Consider the following 20,715-nt stretch of genomic DNA (forward strand, 5'->3'; position numbering starts at 1 on the left):
CCCTTTCTGCATAAATTCCAAGAAGATACAAGCTGGTAACCTTTCTTGCCACATTCACAGCACCACACAAGGTCTCCAGGCAGAGCTGAGATTCTCAAAACAATCTCATGAGTAAGAGCCGATTGTATTCTCCAGCAGCCAGGAACTCCTTCTTTGCTTCTGGATTTTGATCCTTGTTAATAAGTCTTCTCAGGATCTATAGTTCTGAGTGGAACAGATTTCAGACAGCCTGGTAATAAGCATTGGTCTGTGCGGGAGATGCCTTTCTCTGGAACCACAACACAGCTCAACTCTAAACCCAGATATCAATCTAGGCCTCACTCCTGCCCTACTGCCAGAGGTCTCAGGCTTTCCTGTGCAAACCACTTTCCTCTGGCTCAATGATCCAAGCCTCTTTCTAGGCCCTGGGCTTATGCCTGGGATTCTAGATTGCAGTAGGCTGGAGCCACACCTGAGAAGTGCGGGAGATGGGAAGGTGAGACTCAGGCCTGAGCCTAAGCAAGCAAGGAAGCTTAAAGAGCCTGTGAGGCTGCAGCTGTGAGTGCTAAGGTTTGATGTGCTGGCATAAACCACCCAGGGTGCTGGGCCCCTGTCAGCAGGTGGGCAGGAATCGGGCACAGGGCACAGTTCAAACAGCAGCATTTACTTTGGTTTTCACATCTCCAAGGCTCTGGGAGCCTTCCCAAAGTCTGGTTTTTGGGTCCTGTCCTCTCTCCGTCACTCCTCCTTCAGCCACTGCAATAGCTGAGGTGTGTAGTAGGTGATGATGATGTCAGCACCTGCGTGAAGGAGCAGAGGAGGAAACGAGCTGTCAGTTCTGAGTAGACCTGGAAGGCGGAGGAGGCCACCATGAGGAACTGCAGCCTGTAAGGACATAGCCTGAGACTAAGCCTGGCTTCAGTCAAGCTCCAGACCTTGGGCGAGGCATTTTCTCTTTCTGGGCTTCAGTTTGCCAATGCGTGAAGTGCAGTGGGTGAGGCAGGGGACTTCCAGCTCCTTTCCTAGGCTGGTACGTGGAAATCAAGGCCCAGCACTGCGATGAGACTGAGCCACAGGCACGGCAGAGGCCTTCTCTTGAAATAAGGATACTGGAGCTACGGAATGCCACATCTTGGCATCCTAATAAAAGTTAATAGAAGATGGGGACTTTCTGAGAATCCTAGAGGTAATGAGGACATTCTTTGGATTGCATAAGTTGTTAAGCTCCAGGAAAGTCATGTTTTCCCAAGAAAACTGGGGTCCTGATGGCCTGACTTCCCCTGGATAGTTGGTTTTGCCTATGTATAACTTGTTTATTAGAAATAAGTATCCTCATCTGGCTTGCTTTGTTTTATGTATAATTCCTTTGATAAGCCTGTTAAGGCTTGGTTCCTACCCCAAGCATGTGGTTTTTGTCGTTAAAAGCTATGTGCCAGCTCTGTTCTGGGGGCCTGCTGGTCTTTGACACAGGAGTCCACCATGCATTGCCGACCTTTTAATAAAGATTCATGATTTAGCCTCTCAAAATGTGGTTTCTCTGTTTTTCTTGCCATACAACACTCTCCTTTCCAGGTCACCTTGTGGCACCTGGAGAAGACTGGCTGGGCCTAGCCCATACTGTCTCCCTTCAGGTTTCAGGGACGAGCTACAGTGCCCTATTTGCATCTTGTTTCTATGCACCTTTCCAGTGAGTGGGGTAGGTAGGGGTCTAGTGTTAAATCTCTGGCTGTCCCTGAGCCCAAAGCTGGAATTGGAGCTGGAATCCATCCCAATGACCAGGATACTATCCAATACTAACAAAACCTGCTCCCGTTTATGGAGAAGTGAGTATATGTCAAATATCCACAGTAACACTCAGGACAACCACATACCAGCTTATAACCCAAGTTTACAGATAGAGGCCCTAAAGTGGACAGAAATGGCTTAAGTTCTCACAGCAGAAAAGAAGTAGAAGCCAAGCACTGGTGGCTCACACCTGTAATCCTAGGTACTCAGGAGGCTGAGATCTGAGGACTGCGGTTTGAAACCAACCCAGACAGGAAAAGTCCAGGAGTCTCTTACCTCCAATAAACTACCCCAAAAGCCAGCAGTGGAGCTGTGGCTCAAGCTGTAGAATACTAGCTTTGAGCACAAAAGCTCAGGGACAGTGCCCGGGCCCTGAGTTCAAGCCCCAGAACTGGCACACACACAAAAAGGAGAATTGCTGGGTGCTGGTGGCTCATGCCCGTCCATCCCTAGCTACTCAGGAGGCTGAAGAAATCAGAACTTGCAGGCAAAGAGTGCAGGCCTCAAATGATTTTGTTCCTCTGGCTGGGCAAAGTGCCCATCAGTCCCCCCAAATCGCACCCTGCCTGTTTACCTGCTCTGCGGAAGGCGGTCATGGCCTCCAACACGGCAGCCTTGAGATCAAAGGCCCCAGCCCGGGCTCCATGCCACAGCATGGCAAACTCTCCGGACACATGGTACACAGCAAGCGGGAGCTCAGGGTGCTAAAGGGAAGCAGCCATGGGTATGTAGGTTAAAGTGGAGGATGGATGTGCTCTAGGAGTGTCCCTCCCTCCCTGCCCATCCTGTGGTCCCCATTCTGAGTCACCACTGCTGGCGGCCCAGCCTGTTCTAGGGCCGTTCAGTCAGAGAGCTGTTCAAAGGCCTCTGCAAATGCAAGTGTAGCAGCTAGACTGTTAGCTGGGAGGAGTGAGAGGGGAGGACTGCTTGGGGAAAGAGTACTTCCAACTCAAGAGTTCAGAGCCCTTCCCTCTAAGTCCCAGTACTCACTGATGAAGGCTCTGAGCCCCTCCCTCTGCCTCATGCTCACCTTGTCCTTCACTTCCCGTACAATATCCAGGTAGGGCATTCCTGGCTTTACCATAAGCATGTCGGCTCCTTCCCGGACATCTCGATCCTGAAGGATGCAGGAAAATGGGGGGCAATGCTGGGAAGAGGACAGGCCAGGGTGGGGGTAGGGAGATCAAGCCCTGGCCACTTACCACTGCACGGAGGGCCAGGCCCCGGGCTCCGGGGGGCAGCTGGTAGCAGCGGCGGTCTCCAAAAGCTGGGCTTGACTGGGCTGCATCCCTGCAAAGCAGAGTTACCAGGGTAGACTCCGGCTTTGCCCCAAATGGAATACAAAGCAGCAGATCCCTGCCTGCCCCACTTACCGGAAAGGTCCATAGAAACAGGAAGCAAATTTGGCACTGTAGCTCAGCACTGATACCTGTAAGGAAAGACGGTGGGTACAGACTCAGCCCATCCTTTCTATAGCCGCCCTCCCCCCGCCCCCCGCTCCCAGCTGAAGACTGAACTGGGGGGCCTTGCGCTCGCCAGGCAGCCTCCATTCCACTGAGCTAAATCCCCAGCCCCAATCCTTTCTAGATGCTGCAGGGTGATAAGGTAAGGAGACAGGGCCTCAGTGAGGAAACCGTGTCAAGAGCCCAGACTCACTGCAGATTCGGCCTTGGTATCCCCCCCATGACGAAATGCCTAGATGGCTCGTAAAGTCCTCATCTGGTGCTCATCCTTGGTACATGGGGGCAGGGCTGGTCCTTGTGTTTTCCTCCCTGCCCTTGAGCCTCCCTGCACTCCTTGCCCATACCCTGTTGCCAAGCCCATGTGCCATCAGGGCCTCCTTGATGGCCTCCACGCGTCCATCCATCATGTCCGATGGGGCTACGACCTGACATCCTGGAGAGCAGAGAGTGGCCATCAGGACTCCCAGTCCCTCTTACCCACTCTGCCACTTCCCAGTCCCTGCTGGGGACTTTGCTCACCAGCCTTGGCATAGGCAAGTGCCACCTCCGCCAGCCGCTGGCGACTCTCCTCAGCCCGGAAAGCTCCGTTCTCACTCAGAAGCCCTGTGGGACAAGATGGCTGGGTTTTGGGAGCGCTCTGGGCCTAGCCTGAGGGAGAGCTGGGCAAGTGGAGGTGAGTGGCTGGTGGGAGGGAAGGGAGGAACTGACCACAGTGACCGTGGGAGGTGTAGGGGCACAGGCAGACATCACAGGCTACCAGGAGGCTAGGGAAGGTCTTCCTCAACAGCCGAATCGCCTCTATAGCCGGGGACTCCTCAGAGTCCGCTGAGGAGCCCCGCTCATCCTAAAAGAACATGGTATGTGTGACACAGGAAGATCTGGGAGGCCACCTGGGGCAGAGCACAGCCCAGGTTCTTTTCTTCCACTACATCCCAGCTACTGCATAGGGGAGCACAGGGGACCATCCCATTTACAGAGATGACAGCAGAGATGCAGACAGGGGGCTTGACTTAACTCAGCTAGGGTGTCACAGCCCCACTAAGCTTCCTGGCCCTACACAGGTGGTATCTAAGAGCAACAATAGTCATCGGCCAATGACACCCGTGTCAGCACAAAGCAGTAAGGAAGGACGAGACCCATGTGTAACCTCAGCCCACTCTGACCCAGCCTCCCTCCTTCAGCCTTCCTTTGATTCTTCACCTTGGGAACTCTGCTGGGGACGCCAAAGATCAGCACACAGCGGAGGCCATCTTCCACCAGCGGCTTCAGCATTTCTTCCAGCCGGTTCACCCCATACCTGAGAGGAAGGATGAGGCGCTGAAGCCAGCGGGTTCCCCTGACCTCTCCCTCTGCAATGTGCCTTTGATAGAAGCCAAGTCACACACAGCAGCAGGAGGGCATAAATCCCACACACAGCACAGGGAGGAAAGAACCCCCCAAACAGCTGGAAAACCAGGCCCCTCAGCAGCAGGGTTATGGAATCAGCTGTGGGTGATCCCCAAGGTTCTCTTACTGAACTCTCCCTCTAGCTCAGCTTCTCTCTGCAGTAGCCTTTGCTGTAGTGCCCCAGGGGACAGGATGTGCATTGCCTTAGCAGAGGGTCTCCTCCACTGGGCTATAGCTTCGGTCCCCAGAAAACCCTTCTCCCCACTGAGCTACAGTTTGCCTGCCTGGATCTGCTATGTCCTGGGTCTGCTTCTTCCTCCTGGTACCCTCACCCATGAAGTCTCTTCCCGCACCATCCCTGGACCCTGCCCGTCTCCTACCTGGCCACTCCTGGGAGGCTGGCAATGGGCTGGACGTCATCAGGAACATCCCTGCAAGAGCGAGGGGTGGGCTGTGGAGTGAGGGCAGTGGGAAGGGCCAATGGTGGGAGAGTGACTGGGAAGGGTGGCCAGGAAGCTGGGCGGGGAAGTGGGAGTGGAGAGGGGGAAGGGTGGGGGTGGGATCCAGGTTCTGGTGCCCTTGCCTGGCTAAGTCCAGGGCCTGAAATAATAATAATAATAGGAACGACAAGAATAGCAGTGGCAGTGAGAGCAGCCAAACTCAAAGAACAGCAACCACAGGAAGGAGCCAGCGCTTAAGAACTAGGACTTTGAAGCCAGAAGATCCTGGCTTCCTATTCTAGGCAGGCACTCTGCTTGGGCGACTTTAGCCAACTAGGAACATCAACTTGAACCTTCAACAAAAATGTGCTGAGTGTATGTGTGTATGTGTGTGTGTGTGTCCGTGCATGCACACACGCGTGCCAGACTGGGGCTTGAACTCAGGATCTGGGTGGGAGCTATCCCTTAGCTTTTCCCACTCAAGAATGGAAGACTGGCACTTTACCACTTGAGCCACAGCTCCACTTCTAGCTTTTTGGTGGTTAAATGGAGATAAGAATCTCACAGACTTTCCTCAGATCTTAGCCTCCATAGTAGCTAGGCTTGTAGGCATGAGCCTGGATGTATTAAGTACTTATTAAGTACATATTATGAACTTATATTAAGTAATTATTAAGTACTTACTATATGCTAGTATTGTTGTAGGTGTTGATGATGTAAAGTGAACAGACAAAAGTCCTTGCCATGAATTGATATGTCTAATTATCCCCTATATGGATGCTGACAGGAATGAAGGAAAAAAAAGAAAAAGAGACTGAGCTAGATGCCAGTGGCTTATGCCTGTAATCCTCGCTACTCAGGAAGCTGAGATCTGAGGATTGTGGTTCGAAGCCAGCTTGGGCAGGAAAGTCTGTGAGACTCTTATCTCCGCTAAACTACAAAAAAAGTTGGAAGTGGAGCTGTGGCTCAGGTGACAGAGTGCTAGCCTTGAACAAAAGCTCAGGAACAGGGGCTGGGAATATGGCCTAGTGGCAAGAGTACTTGCCTCGCGTGCATGAAGCCCTGGATTCGATTCCCCAGCACCATATATACAGAAAATGGCCAGAAGTGGTGCTGTGGCTCAAGTGGCAGAGTGCTAGCCTTGAGCAAAACAAAGCCAGGGACAGTGCTCAGGACCTGAGTTCAAGGCCCAGGACTGGCAAAAGAAAAAAAAAATCTCAGGGACAGTGCCTAGGCCCTGAGTTCAAGCCCTAGGGCTGGCGCACTCACGCACACGCACACACACACACATACAGACTGAATAAAGTGTTTAGCACAGTACCTGGTATACAATAAGTATTGAATAAATGTCACTATCATTAATAATCACAATGTATGGTTATTAACAATCATGTCTAACATACATAGTACTTGGCCACTGAGAGAACCTTCTCTACTTCTTTTTTTTTTTTGGCCAGTCTGGACCTTGGACTCAGGGCCTGAGCACCATCCCTGGCTTCTTCCCGCTCAAGGCTAGCACTCTGCCACCTGAGCCACAGCGCCCCTTCTGGCCGTTTTCCATATATGTGGTGCTGGGGAATCGAACCGAGAGCTTCATGTGTAGGAGGCAAGCACTCTTGCCACTAGGCCATATTCCCAGCCCTCTCTACTTCTGTTCTATTGCAAAAGCTCGGGGTAAGCAGCAAGGGTATGACTTCTTTTACAAATAGGGTGACTGAGCTCTTTTCCAGGTTGTGTCATCCCTAAGACTACTATCCTTAACCTGTAGGCCACTTCCGACAACTGTGATTCTAGCGATCAGCCCACTTTAACCCTCGATATTCAAACTGATGCCTGCTCCAGTCACACACTGCCCCCTACCCTGGGCAGGTCAGAAACGTGGCCCATCCCTGGGGACTCACGTGACAAAGATGGGGTAGATGAGGTTAGAGGCACTGAGGGTGGTGTTGGCTCCCTGCCAGGACCGAAGCAGTGGGTGGAAGTAGCCGCTGTGCAGAACCGACTGGGGCTGCATGGTGAGGCTGCCAGCTGGAGGCAGTTGAGTCTCCTGGGTTGTATGCTGGGCTCAGCTCTGTGGGGGCAACAGAAGACCATGAGACATGGGTCCTGTGTTCAAGAGATGGTCACATCTGGACAATGGTTCTTCCAGATCCCCACTGGCCCACCACAAGGTAAGAAGAGCCAGAGGACACCTTCAGAAGCGTCAGAGCAATCTGGATCTAATGACAGAACATTCTGGCTTATAGTACTTTTTTTGTTTGTTTTGGTTGATTGTGGGGCCTAGGTGCTGTCCCTGAGCCTCTTTGTCCTCAAGGTGAGCACTCTACCACTTGAGCCACAGTGCCACTTCCTTGTTTTGTTTTAAAGTCAGAACTAAGCCAGGCACTTAGGCTCATGCCTGTAATCCTAGCTACTCAGGATGCTGAGATCTGAGGACTGTAGTTCTAGGCCAACATGGGCAAGAAAGCCCTTGAGACTCTTATCTCTACTTAACTACACACACACACACACACACACACACACACACACACACACACACACACAAAACCCCAAAAACATTGAAAGTGGAACCAAGGCTCAAGTAGTATAGTGCTGGGCTGGGAAATGGCCTAGTGGCAAAAGTGCCTGCCTTGTATACATGAAGCCCTAGGTTCGATTCCCCAGCACCACATATATAGAAAAGGCCAGAAAAGGCGCTGTGGCTCAAGTGGCAGAGTGCTAGCCTTGAGCAAAAAGAAGCCAGGGACAGTGCTCAGGCCCTGAGTCCAAGCTCCAGGACTGGCAAAAAAAAAAAGTAGTATAGTGCTAGTCTAGAGCAAAAAAAAAAAAAAAAATCTCAGGAAGCCGAGTGCTGTTGGCTTACACCTGTAATCCTCACTACTCAGGAGATTGAGATATGAGGATCATGGATCAAAGTCATCCCAAGTAGAAAAGTCTATAAGACTCTTGTCTCCAATTAACCACTAGAACAAAAAACAAACAGACAAAAAAAAAAAAGAAGCGGTGCTGTGCTCAAGTGGTAGAGAGCTAGCCTTGAGCAAAAGAAGCTCAGCAACAGTGCCCAGGCCCTGAGTTCAAGCCCTATAGGACCTGTGTACACACACACACACACACACACACACACACACACACACACAGCAACAAATGCTACAAATTTATTTTTATTGCAGTTTTATCAAGGAATAAAAGGATTGGAAATAAAAAAGAAAGAATACCAGAATGGTTCCTTCCTTACTTATACTTCGAAAAGTACTGGTCCAGTCAAGATTTAAACTTTGCATAGTCCTATATTCACAGCAGAAATCTTAGAAAGATACAGATAAGCAAAAAGAGAAAAATATCCTGTAATTCTACCTCTAGCAAAAAGTGCTGCCAACACCTTGGTGTGTGGACTTCGAACCAGGCACAACACACACAAGGAAGCCAAACAGTAACTGTAAGGCTAACAGAGGGCCAGACACCCAGCTGCCCTCCCCACACAGGGGTACCCTGTCCCCTTTCCCTAGAAGGCCTGAGCTCTCTGCACAACCTCCCACACCCAGTTCCCTCCCCTCTGGGGCTATTTCCTTCTCACCCACTCGGCAGTGTGTCTTGTGAAATAGCCCTTTGTGGCCCGGCTTATCTCATACCAAGAGTAGGAATTTCTGCAGGGCAGGGTCCAGGATGAGTTTACTTCTCCTCTCCCTCCCAAGGGCTCTATTTAGTAAACAGTGAATTACGTGAAGTAGAAGGCAGAGCAAATGCCGTGCCAGAAGAGAGGGACAGAAGACCAAAGCGGAGCATCACATTTGCTTCTAGAGCACTGGCCATGGTGGCAGGCCGAGCTGGCATAGTCACAGGTGACTTCTCCCAAGTTCACAGGCAGGCTTGGGAGGCAGCGCTGACTAAAAGTGTATGGCAGAGCAGGGAGCCTCGCACGTGACACAGGAGAGCTTGCATTCTGTTCTGCAGAAAGCAGGCCTTCAGCCAGGCCTGGGGAGGGGGCACAGGATACCTTCAGGTAACAGGATAGAAGATGGCTGGAGGAAGGGAGGGGACAAGAGGGGCCAGAAAAAGTCAGGAAAAAGTTCTGAGCAGGGAGTGAAGCTGTGGTCAAAGCCACTGGGAAGATAAATCTTGCGGCTGTGCAGAGAAGACCAGAAGCAGAGGAAGAGGCTATGAGGAGCCAGGGGCCATCTGAAGTCAGCCAAGCGGCAGTCTCTTAGGGCGGATGCTCCAAATTCCCCTGACCTGGAGGGCAGCAGGGCCAGGGCCGGAAGAAGATGGTGGGAAACCAGCTGCTTTTACAAACAGAGGATCAAGCCACAGAGATAGCAGGGACTTACCTAAGGCCCCACAACAGGTTAAGAGGCTACAACAGGACTAGAACACTGGATCCTTCATGGGCTGGTGCAGCCGTTCTGCATGTCTCCCGGGGCCCCTTCCCTACAACCAGCACAGAGGCTCCCCTTATCCTAGCTTCCTCCTTGCTGGGGTTGGAATTATCAGGAGCTATACCAGGTCTCACTCTGCCACCACACCCCTGGGTGGGCCAGCCTCCTCAATCAGATGCAGGCAGGCCAGAGGTCCCTCGAGCTGTCTCAACAATCATTCAGCAGATAGGAGGTCCAGCCTGTCTATTTTCTGTAAGATTTTGTTCCTGTCTGCCAGGAGCAGGCTTAGAGAGGTTAAGTCACTTCCCCAAGAGTACACAGCTAGTTTGTGATGTAGCCAGGGTTTGGCTTTGTTCCAGACCCCTAGTGTAAGGTTGTATATGCTATATCTCCATAATATAATACTAGTAAACGTTTGATTCAGTAGGTGTCTCTCTGACCGTACTGTTTCTGCTTTGTATGCTGGAGAGATGGAGAAAAACAACGAAAAATATACTTCATGTATCAGTCATGTGCTGAGCCCTGGAAATGGAACTTTATATTTTTATTATCTCGTTCAAGTACAAGAACTGTCCTAACTTTTAGTAATAAGGAAACAAAGGTTCAGAGGAATTATGTGACTTGTTCAAAGTCATTCTTTTTGTTTTGTTTTGTTTTGGCCAGTCCTGGGGGCTTGGGACTCAAGGCCTGAGAACTGTCCCTGGCTTCTTTTTGTTCAAGGCTAGCACTCTACCACTTAAGCCACAGTGCCACTTTTGGCCTTTTCAGTTTATGTAGTGCTGAGGAATCGAACCCAGGGCTTCATGCATGCTAGGCAAGCACTCTACTGCTAAGCCACATTCTTAGCCCAACTCAAAGTGATTCTTTTTTTTTTTTTTTTTTTTTTTGGCCAGTCCTGGGCCTTGGACTCAGGGCCTGAGCACCATCCCTGGCTTCTTCCCGCTCAAGGCCAGCACTCTGCCATCTGAGCCACAGCGCCCCTTCTGGCCATTTTCCATATATGTGGTGCTGGGGAATCGAACCGAGAGCTTCATGTGTAGGAGGCAAGCACTCTTGCCACTAGGCCATATTCCCAGCCCCAGCCTGTAATTCTTTTTTTTTTTTTTTTTGGCCACTTGAGACACAGTGCCACTTCAGCTTTTTTGGTAGTTTAGTGGAGATACAAGTCTCACAGACTTTCCTGCCTGGGCTGGCTTTGAACTGTGTGATCCTCGGATGATTGGCATGAGGCACCTGGCTAAATCAAACTTTAAAACCAGCTCTACATTCTGACTCATTTTCTTGTGTGTAACTTTTACAGCACACCCTAGATTCTGAATTCAAACCTGTATTCCACTGTCCTAAAACAACATCCTTTTAGAAGTCTAAGGGAACAAAAGACAGGTTCCTGGAGCAGAGGCAAGGTAGCTAGGAGCTGGGCTTTCCAAGTTTCACCCTGAGGATCCTGGGAGAGGTAGGGAAGGGAAGACAGGAGGGGGAGGCCTCACTAGAGCAACTTCATTGCCACCTGGACATCCACTAAAGGTGAGGGATGGTCAGCAAGACATCAGACTAAGAAACAGATCTCAGTGCTGGAAGAATTTAAAAACTGAAAATCAGCGATCCCACTTAATCCCTTCTATTTTCCTGCAGAAGGCGGTGAGCTGGCAGTGAGAGAGGCAGAGGTAGGAATTGACCCTGAGGCTCTTCTTGGCTTCTAGTCCCGTACACTGTGACCTCCACCACAGATGCAGTCAGTTACACACAGTACTTAGCAAATATCTGTGCAAAGTGTCCTGAACAAACCTTGCCCACAAGTCCAAGGTGAACCTTGTGAAAACCCCTCAAAATTTGGGACATTTTCCCACAGAGAGGGCACTCTCTCCCTCCAATGCACCCCTCAGCCTAAGTCCTATGTCACCCCATTCAGAGGAATAAGAGATCATGAAGTCTAGCCCATCCACTCATTCACATTATTACAGGTTAGCGTTGCTGGCAAGCAGTATAGGATGGCTTAGAAAGAACCATATTTCAAGCTGTGCATGGTGGCTCCAGCCTGTAATTCTTTTTTTTTTTTTTGGCCAGTCCTGGGCCTTGGACTCAGGGCCTGAGCACCATCCCTGGCTTCTTCCCACTCAAGGGTAGCACTCTGCCACCTGAGCCACAGCGCCCCTTCTGGCCGTTTTCCATATATGTGGTGCTGGGGAATCGAACCGAGAGCTTCATGTGTAGGAGGCAAGCACTCTTGCCACTAGGCCATATTCCCAGCCCCAGCCTGTAATTCTTGATACACAGGAGGATGAGATCTGAGGATCTCAGTTCAAAGCCAGCCAGTGCAGGAAAATCCATGTAGCTCCAATTAATCATCCAAAAGCCAGAAGTCGAGCCTTGGCTCAAGTGTTAAGAGTACTAGCCTTGAGCAAAAAAACTTAGGGACACAGGTCCTTTGTTCAAGGCCCAGGACAGCCTCCTCCCCCCAACACACTACACAAAGAAAATGGGAAAGAGAGAGAGAGAGAAAAAAAAAAAACAGGTTTCATAGTCCCCTGCTCTGATTTGGGCTCAGTTCAAGGTTGGTAGCCTTTCAGAGCTTTCCTTTCATAATCTATGAAATGGACTAATTTTCCAAAACTTGCAGGGCTGTGCAGAAAATTAGAAGTGAGGTTCATATCTGGCACCAAGGAGCAAGCTGCACAGTAAATATTTCATTACTATTAGGTGCAGGACTAAGCTGGGTCTCTGGGACCACATCTGGAAGACATTTGTTCAAGCCATGTAGGCCACAGATGTTTCAAGGTCCCTGTCCTCCAGCAGCTTTGGTGGTAGAGAAGCAAAGTCACCACCACACAGATCCTGAGTAGAGGGCTTCCCAGGGTTTGTGCCTCTGGGAGTCACAGCTTCATGGAAGAAGCAACACTGAAGTGCAGCACGTTTCAATGACTGTGAAGGTCTCCTCTTCTTTTGGCAACATACCCTTCACCTGGAGTATCTTATCTAAGTTAGGGGAGTGGCTGTGAAAGAGCCCCAGGTTGTGCTCCAGAGGATTCCAGATGCTGTGCTCTTGGCACAGAAAGTATGGAGCTGCTGCCAGTTCTGGCAAGCTCTGTACCCACTGAGGAGGAGGTGGTTAAGAGGGCCAGCTAGGCAGAAGGGCCCTGAGAAATCCAAATTCCCAGACTCAGAACAGCAGCTGTTAGGCAGTTTCTGCAAAGTGGCAGACTGGTGGCCTATTTGCACTTCCTGAATACTTAGTGCCTGCTGGACCAGAGCTTAACTCAGGTTATGAAAGGAAGGTGACCCTCACCTGGCCCTAGGGCTTTGATCATCCTTGGGTTAGACATTTGGAGTTGGAAGGAGAAGCTGCTGTTTTCACAGCCTCCTAGAACATCTTGGCTTAAGAGCCTACATCACTCAAACAAGGCTGAAACTGGACTCAGTAAGAGAAACATTGACCGAAATTAATGCAGCAGGTCAGCTGTACATCTGGGCTAGAATTCAGGTGTCCAGCAGCCTAGTCCTCAGTTTCCATCACAGCTATAGACTTCAAAATTTCTTCCCAGCAGTGGCTGTGCTTATGGATCAAGGAAGAAAGGGGGTATGGTGGTAATTCTGAATCTGGCTGCTGCTGGTAGCAGGCATGTGGGCTTTGGAGTCTGAGATGTGGGGACAAATTCTATTTTCGGCTATGTGACCTCAGTTTTCTGCCAAGAGGGGACCAGAACCGACCTCAATGAGTTGTTGTGAGGACTGAATGGGACAAAGCGATGGGGCTCCTAGCACAAGCGGCTCTTATTGTTTCCAGATCCTTCCTCCAGCAGACTAGATACCTCTGGCCCCGTGGTGATGGAATCTGCCTGGCGGACTCTGGAGGGGAGAGGATGGAGAGGCAGCCCCCAGAAATGAGAAGCGGAGCCCGGGAGCCTAGGTATTGCAGGGTCACCTAAGCCTAGGGCGCAGGGGTTCACCCTCCGCAGCGCCACCACTTCAGGGCACAACATAATCTTGGCATGCAAGATACTCGGTGCAGCAGTCCCTGCTTCGCTTGGGAGCTGCCCTCAAGACCACCACCTGCTAGAATTCCGGTACCCGCTTACCTGACTCCCCAGAGCTCCGAACCGCAAGTACGGACACGGCTATCTCCGACTCCAGTCTCCCGGTCCCACGTGGGGGCGGGGCGGCTCACCCGGAAGCAGCTCCCCCCTAGCCCGCCCCTCGCATCATGAAACTACGCCCCCTCAAGGACAGCCAAGGGACAATTGGCCAGTTCTCGCGAGGCCCCGCCCATGCACTGGCCAATCGGATACGCCCGCGGGCTATAGAGCCCGCCCCTCCCTGAGCCAGGACTTCCCCTCGGGCTGGCTGACCCTCAGGCTCCCACGTGGGCTCATTGGGTCTCTGCGCGAACGTGAGGCGGCCTTCACCCTGCCTTCACCCCGGGTTCACTCTTGCCTGCTCTGGCAAACTTGGCGCTGGTTCCCTGGTGAAAGAACAATGGGCATCAAAGAAATGAAAACACCACCACAATGGCCTAACACAACGCTAAGTCCACTTTCGTGGACTGAGCACTTTAGAGTTGTTGAGTTCAGCATCAGACTGTTCTCTTTTCAGTGAAAATTTAATCCAGCGTAACTAATTTACTCAGAACTTAATCTGTGCCATGGGTTGGGAGATGGGATGTGAATAGACAGGAGAATTAAAAAAAAGACACCAAAAATAAACAAACAAAAAAACCCCAACCTTTCAAGTCTAACTGGGCTTCAGATAGGACAATGATGGGTCATTAAAATCTGACCAGAGGTCTGTGGGTAGTGGTTTTGGAGCAGAGCATGTGCAGCAAGAATCTGGAGATGTAAGGGACCAGAAGTGAGGCAGAAAGCAGTTTGGTGGTAATGAAGGCCTGGGAAATATCTTGAAGAGAAAGGTAGTGGTTGTATAACACCAAACTGTTGACTTAAAAATGTTTTAATTTTATGTTTTGTGATTTTTCTTTTCAACTCTTGAACACCCCTCCCCCCACTAAATGCAATCTGATATTCTACACATTGCTGTTAAGAGAAAAAGGATATAAATGACTGGTGAAATATCAGAATAATGAGATCAACTTTTTGTCAATTTTTTTTTTTTTTTTTTTTTGCCAGTCCTGGGCCTTGGACTCAGGGCCTGAGCACTGTCCCTGGCTTCTTTTTGCTCAAGGCTAGCACTCTGCCACTTGAGCCACAGCGCCACTTCTGGCTGTTTTCTGTATATGTGGTGCTGGGGAATTGAACCCAGGGCTTCATGTAGATGAGGCAAGCACTCTTTGCCACTAGGCCATATCCCCAGCCCTTTTTGTCAATTTTGACCAAGAGTACCATAGTTCTGTAAGATGTTAACATGAAAAAGTTGGATGACGAGTATATCGTTCTCTTTACTCTTTGTAACTTTTTTTGGTAAATCTAAAATTATCCCAAGACAAAATGTTTACTAAAAGCCAGGGGCTGGGAATATGACCTAGTGGCAAGAGTGCTTGCCTCCTACACATGAAACTCTCGGTTCGATTCCCCAGCACCACATATATGGAAAACAGCCAGAAAACGGCCAGAAGGGGCGCTGTGGCTCAGGTGGCAGAGTGCTAGCCTTGAGCGGAAAGAAGCCAGGGATGGTGCTCAGGCCCTGAGTCCAAGGCCCAGGACTGGCCCCCCCCCCCCCAAAAAAAAGCCAGGGCTGGGAATATGGCCTAGTGGCAAGAGTGCTTTCCTTGTATACATAAGCCCTAGGTTCGATTCCCTAGCACCAAATATATAGAAAACGGCCAGAAGTGGCACTGTGGCTCAAGTGGCAAGAGTGCTAGCCTTGGGCAAAAAAAAAAAAAAAAAAAAAAGCCAGGGACAGTGCTCAGGCCCTGAGTTCAAGGCCCAGGACTGGCAAAAAAAAAAAAAAAAAAAAAAAAGCCAAAAGCCAGGCCAAAAACCACTGGGACGGGATTCCAATTTTCATAAATTAATGGTAAGATCTTAAATCTTTTGTCTCTAAAAAGCCTCAACTTCCCATTGGTAAAAACACAGGACTAGGTTGTAAAAGTAGTTTTGAATGGGTTAGGATAGAAATCCTTAACATCCAAATAGATTGTGTTTGGGAAAAAAGGATGGCTATCCCAAGATTTCTCTCAGCTGGCAAGTTCTGTAGCTTTAAATCAGCAACATGTTTTTCTTTAAGTTGGTTATTATTTATTTATTTATTTATTTTTGCCAGTCCTGGGCCTTGGACTCAGGGCCTAAGCACTGTCCCTGGCTTCTTTGTTTTTGCTCAAGGCTAGCACTCTACCTCTTGAGCCACAGCGCCACTTCTGGCCGTTTTCTATACATGTGGTGCTGGGGAATGGAACCCAGGGCTTCATGTATATGAGGCAAACACTCTTGCCACTAGGCCATATTCCCAGCCCTTTTCTTTAAGTTTGGTAAGGAGTAAAACAGGATTAACAAAATTCATATGGAGCATTTTTCTGACTCATTCTTGACTAGAACACAAAAAGCATTATATTAGGAGGGTAGTTAAAATAGATGGTGCTGAGCCTGCCTTAGTCTTACAGATTTCATTTCATAGGAAGCAGGTAGGGATTGTAATCCAGTCATGCTGCCGGGGGGATCCACTGGTCAACTAATACACAGGGGAAACTAGGGTATGCAGAGATGAGGCTAGAAACTGAGCTCAAAGGAAACCACGAGTCCAGATGATACTTCAGGGATTAGCCTGGACTGGTGTGAGTGGGAGTTAAGAAAAGATGTTTCTAGCCAGGCACCAGTGGCTCACACCTGTAATCCTAGCTGCTCAGGAGGCTGAGATCTGAGGATCAAGGTTCAAAACCAGCCCAGGCAGGAAACTCTGTGAGACTCTCATCTCCAATTTATCAACAGAAAACTGCAAGTAGCCTTGAGCTAAATAGCTCAGGGATAGGGCCCAGGCCCAGAGTTCAAGACCGATGACCGACATAAAAGAAAAAAGAAAGGATGTTTCTGATTATGGAAAGGGGAAAAAAAAAATCACCTGAGGTAACCACTGGGTTGAAGCTGTGTGAAATCTTTCTTGAGATAGGGTCTCAGCATATGACACAGGCTGTTACATAACTTTCAATGATCCTGGAGTGCTTGGATTACTAGCATGTGCCTTCATGTCCAACGTGTCTTATGATTTGACTTGAGATCTGGAAGCTCTGTAGACTGGAGAGGTAGTAGAGTTGTGATTAAAAAACAGCAGAGGTTAAGGCTGGGTGCTGGTGGCTTACACCCATAATCCTAGCCACTCAGTAGGCTGAGAGCTAAGGACTGTGGTTCAAAGCCAGCTTGGGCAGGAAACTGAGACTCTTATCTCCAATTAATTACCAAAAAATTGGAAATGGAGCTATGGCTCCAAGTGGTAGAGTGCTAGTCTTGAGCACAAAAGCTTAGGAACAAGTGCCCACAGCATGAGTTTAAGCCCCAGGACCAGCACACACACACACACATACACACACACACACGTTAAAAAATGAGGTAACAGGGCTGGGAATATGGCCCAGTGGCAAGAGTGCTTGCCTCATCTACATGAAGCCCTGGGTTCGACTCCCTAGCACCACATATGTAGAAAATGGCCAAAAGTGGCACTGTGGCTCAGGTAGTAGAGTTCTAGCCTTGAGCAAAAAGAAGCCAGGGACAGTGCTCAGGCCCTGAGTCCAAGGCCCAGGATTGGCCAAAAATAAAAATAAAAAAATGAGGGCTGGGAATATGGCCTAGTGGCAAAAGTGCTTGTCTCATATACATGAAGCCCTGGGTTCGATTCCCAAGCACCACATACATAGAAAATGGCCAGAAGTGGCACTGTGGCTCAAGTGGCAGAGTGCTAGCCTTGAGCAAAAAGAAGCTAGGGACAGTGCCCAGGCCCTGAGTCTAAGGCCCAGGACTGGCAAAAAAATAAAAAAATAAAAAAAATGAGGTAACAGCAATGCTACTATACAGGATTTAAGATTTAATTCTTGAAAGCATTTAAAGGATTCCTAGACACAGCAAATATTGAAGAAGTCACTAAAAACATTTGTTTAGGTATTAGAAGAGTAACATCTACTGGTCATCCAAGATGATGTAAGACCTAATATTTGTTTACAAAGGACTGGCCCAGTCCACACTCCAAATACTGTATGGGACACGATCAGTGGGTTTTCTTCAAAACCACTCTAACAGTCATCAATTTAAACAAGAATGTTCTTTATTTATACAAAGCATTACAATCTTCTCAAAAGTCTTCAGTCACTTATCAACAAACATTTCACTGTATTCACTTAACAAGTGTCCAACTATATTACATTACCTGTCAACCCCAAGGGCTCAAGTAAGACAAGAACATGCTTGGAGTATTGAATGGAAGAGAAGGCTAAGAAAAGTCAACACAGCTACTTTAAAAACAGTTAAAGGAGGTTCTTTTTTTCCCCCCAGTCCTGGGCCTTGGACTCAGGGCCTGAGCATTGTCCTTGGCTTCTTTCTGCTCAAGGCTAGCATTCTGCCACTTGAGCCACAGTGCCACTCCTGGCCATTTTCTATATATGTGGTACTGAGGAACTGAACCCAGGGCTTCAATACGAGGCAAGCACTCTTGCCACTAGGCCATATTCCCAGCCTGGAGAAGTTTTTTTTTTGTGTGTGTGTGTGTGTGTGTGTGTGTGTGTGTGTGTGATTCCTGAGCACCGTCAGATTTCCCTTAAGGTTGAGTTTTATAAAACCATTTTTAAGACATGACACTAAGGAATCAGAAGAATCTGCACCTTGGGAGTCAAGCAGATACTTAAAGTCCCTAGACCAGCAAAGTGAGTAAAAGTGGTGACAGAAAGCAGAAAGGTAAAAAGAAACAAGAGAGGAACACAGACAGAGAGAAAGTTGTGTCTAGGAGAAATAAAGTCTAGAGCTTGTCACAAATTAAGAGAATGCAAAGTCATACCCAGTCTGGGATATGGGAAAGAGAAAGCCTGGGATTTTACACCTCCCAGGAGGTGACAATCCTAAAGCTATACAGTGGTAGGCAGTGAGGTACAGTAGCACTAAGTCAAGTGTTCTGTTAAGACCACAGTGGCACTTTTGCATGACCAACTTCAATCTACACTGCTATTTTAAAGGCATAAGTACCCAGAGTGCAGCTACCCCAGCAAGTCAAATGGACAGGTGATAAAGAAGAGCTGCAAGCAAAGCAAACTGGACCTAGCAAAAACCAAATACTGTGTCAAATAAAGAGATGACAGACTGGGTTTCATTATTCTCCCAGCTTTCTAGTAGTTTCCCAGAGCTGAAACATTCAGACAACTACTCTTTCTTTGGTGCTAGGGATGAAACCCAGGGCCATCCACTTGCCAGGCAAGTGCTCTATCACTAAGCTATATCCCCAGCCACCTGGCCATTCTTAATAAGCTACTATTGCCAAATACTGTACAATCAAACACAGGCTGACATAATCAAAGCCCCTATTTTTCCTGAGCCTTCACTGCCTCTGTGATCTGGAACACAGCCAGCAGCATGGAAATTATTACTTTTATGGAGGGACAGGAAGACAGGGGATCAAAACACTACCTAAACGTACACTTAAGTAAACAAAAGATGTCACTTGGCCAATTTAATTAGCATTCAGAATCCTCCTTACTAAAAAGTCCTAACTTTCAGACCAATCACACAAAATAGGATTCTGCTACTCAGATGCTCTGAGTCTGGGAGAGCTGGTTTTGAACATTCTATTAAGTTTTTATATTGATCTCAGGCACTTATGCCTAAGACCATTTACCCAGAAGGAAAAAGCTTCATAAAAAGACATTTCAAGGTGGTTATCTTCTACAATGCCATCCTGCCCAACCTACTCTATTCAGTTGTCTACTTCCTCCTCTTCAATTTGCTCCTCTTCTTCTAGCCTTTCTTCTTCTTCATCATTGTCCTCATCCCTGCTCTTGTCTGGCTCTTCTGAATCTGTTTTTTTGTCTTTGTCCTTTTTCTTTTGCTCTGAAGCTTCCTTCTTGCCTTTCTGCTCCCGCCTATATGCTGTTAGGAAAAAGAAATGGGGTTAGAAGACAAAACTGGAAGCACTTTAGTGGACCACACAACACAGCAGCTAATTCCATCATACATTAAGAAAAACGGAGGCACAGAGGGAAAATAATGAGTTCAGCTTCCCAAATAACTGAGACAGTACCAACTCATCTGTGTGGGGTCAACCCCAGTACTGACTTAATGGACTTCAAGGTAAGGTATACTGGAAACCTCAAGACTAGGTGATCAGAGCACAGAGGAGGAACATCTCTGTGGTTCCGAAAACAGAAGGGTGGATACCTTCTAGAGCTTCTTTCAAGGGGGTAATGAAACGCTGGAACTCCATCTCTTCCATGGCGGAGAGCACATCGCTGGCATTGAGCGTCTTGCGTTTCCCTTTCATGGCGAAGTTATTGGCACTGTAAGAAAAGAAGGAAGGGAAGGGTCACAAGACGTCAGAGGCTGGCTGGCTGACTCTCCCTCTCTCTCGCCGGGTGTGGAGTGATGGGAACCGGTACACGCAGAGGAGGGACGGGGGAGCCGTGTACTGGGGCTTTGGTGTGAATCGAGTAAGTCCTTCTTTTCCCACTCCACACCCAAGCACAAAGGACGACGGCAGGAATTATGTTTACTTGGCTCCAGAACTTGTGGAAACTGCAGGAGGACGGTGGCTCTATCCTCCTAGGGTTCGCTACCGGAGTCTGTGTATGCCCGGCCACCGATGGGGGCAGGCGACCGCTGCGCCCCAGCCGAGCCTCTGGGTAGCTCGGCCGCACTCACCAGGATGTGGCATACAGCACGAAGACGCTGGCGGCGCGGGAGATGGCGCTCCGGGCCTCCTTGGAGATGTTGACTCCGTCCGGGAGCTGTGAGGACAGCGGAGATGAGCACAAACGCCAGTCCGAGCCCGGCTTCCCGCCGGCCCGCCCCGACTTCCCCGCTAACCCCAGCAGCTCACCGCCTCCTTGATAATCCTTGTGATGACCGCGTTCGGCAGATTTAAGTCCTCGGGCCTTTCTGCCATGGCCACCGCCGGGGCCCCGAGCTTTCTCCGCCCCGGGCCTCCTGCTTCAGGGTACCTCAGCGTCTGGACTTCCCGCGTCGCTGAGGTTTGGCCCTCCGAGGTTTCCGTCCCACCCCACGTTGCTCGCCGCGTCCCCACAATGCCCCGCGCGCCACGCCTTCCTTCCGGCCTTAGGCCCGCCCCCGCCTCGAGTCGTCGGCGCAGCTGAACTTTCCAGACCTCAGCGGTTTTGGCCCCTTGGGGATTCCGTCCGAGTCAGCGTAGCGTTCACGT

General features: G+C 49.4%; 2 protein-coding genes across 3 annotated transcripts; both read right to left on the minus strand.

Annotated features, from left to right (window-relative positions):
• Nucleotides 1-622: 622 nt before the first annotated feature.
• On the minus strand, nucleotides 623-13,622 carry Alad (aminolevulinate dehydratase). 2 transcript variants are annotated; one of them, XM_048339560.1, is made up of 12 exons: nucleotides 13,500-13,622; nucleotides 6,955-7,124; nucleotides 4,994-5,044; nucleotides 4,428-4,524; nucleotides 3,936-4,071; nucleotides 3,747-3,830; nucleotides 3,572-3,660; nucleotides 3,138-3,193; nucleotides 2,967-3,054; nucleotides 2,795-2,881; nucleotides 2,339-2,468; nucleotides 623-779 (listed from the first exon to the last, which is right to left on the minus strand). In XM_048339560.1, the coding sequence occupies exons 2-12, from the start codon at nucleotides 7,065-7,067 to the stop codon at nucleotides 718-720; spliced, it is 993 nt and encodes a 330-aa protein (XP_048195517.1). In that variant the 5' UTR covers nucleotides 7,068-7,124; nucleotides 13,500-13,622; the 3' UTR covers nucleotides 623-717. The 2 variants fall into 2 exon arrangements, with proteins under 2 accessions (XP_048195517.1, XP_048195528.1); XM_048339571.1 differs by lacking the exon at nucleotides 13,500-13,622 and adding an exon at nucleotides 9,379-9,494.
• Nucleotides 13,623-18,466: 4,844 nt separating this feature from the next.
• On the minus strand, nucleotides 18,467-20,563 carry Pole3 (DNA polymerase epsilon 3, accessory subunit). The gene is made up of 4 exons (XM_048339676.1): nucleotides 20,377-20,563; nucleotides 20,199-20,284; nucleotides 19,719-19,837; nucleotides 18,467-19,430 (listed from the first exon to the last, which is right to left on the minus strand). The coding sequence occupies exons 1-4, from the start codon at nucleotides 20,440-20,442 to the stop codon at nucleotides 19,258-19,260; spliced, it is 444 nt and encodes a 147-aa protein (XP_048195633.1). The 5' UTR covers nucleotides 20,443-20,563; the 3' UTR covers nucleotides 18,467-19,257.
• Between the last annotated feature and the right edge of the window lie 152 nt (nucleotides 20,564-20,715).

The sequence above is a fragment of the Perognathus longimembris genome, chromosome 1 (assembly GCF_023159225.1).
Source record: "Perognathus longimembris pacificus isolate PPM17 chromosome 1, ASM2315922v1, whole genome shotgun sequence".
NCBI lineage: Eukaryota > Metazoa > Chordata > Mammalia > Rodentia > Heteromyidae > Perognathus > Perognathus longimembris.

Bases quoted from the DNA above. Each gene is read 5' to 3' on its own strand.
- Pole3 (XM_048339676.1), bottom strand. From the start codon at position 20,442: ATGGCAGAAAGGCCCGAGGACTTAAATCTGCCGAACGCGGTCATCACA. The intron at 20,285-20,376 runs GTGAGCTGCTGG...CTGTCCTCACAG, and splicing joins CAAGGATTATCAAGGAGGCG to CTCCCGGACGGAGTCAACAT. The intron at 19,838-20,198 runs GTGAGTGCGGCC...CTTTTCTTACAG, and splicing joins GTGCTGTATGCCACATCCTG to TGCCAATAACTTCGCCATGA.
- Alad (XM_048339560.1), bottom strand. From the start codon at position 7,067: ATGCAGCCCCAGTCGGTTCTGCACAGCGGCTACTTCCACCCACTGCTT. The intron at 4,072-4,427 runs GTGAAGAATCAA...ATGTTCTTTTAG, and splicing joins TCCCCAGCAGAGTTCCCAAG to GATGAGCGGGGCTCCTCAGC. The intron at 2,469-2,794 runs GTGAGCATGAGG...GCTTCCCTTTAG, and splicing joins TACGGGAAGTGAAGGACAAG to CACCCTGAGCTCCCGCTTGC.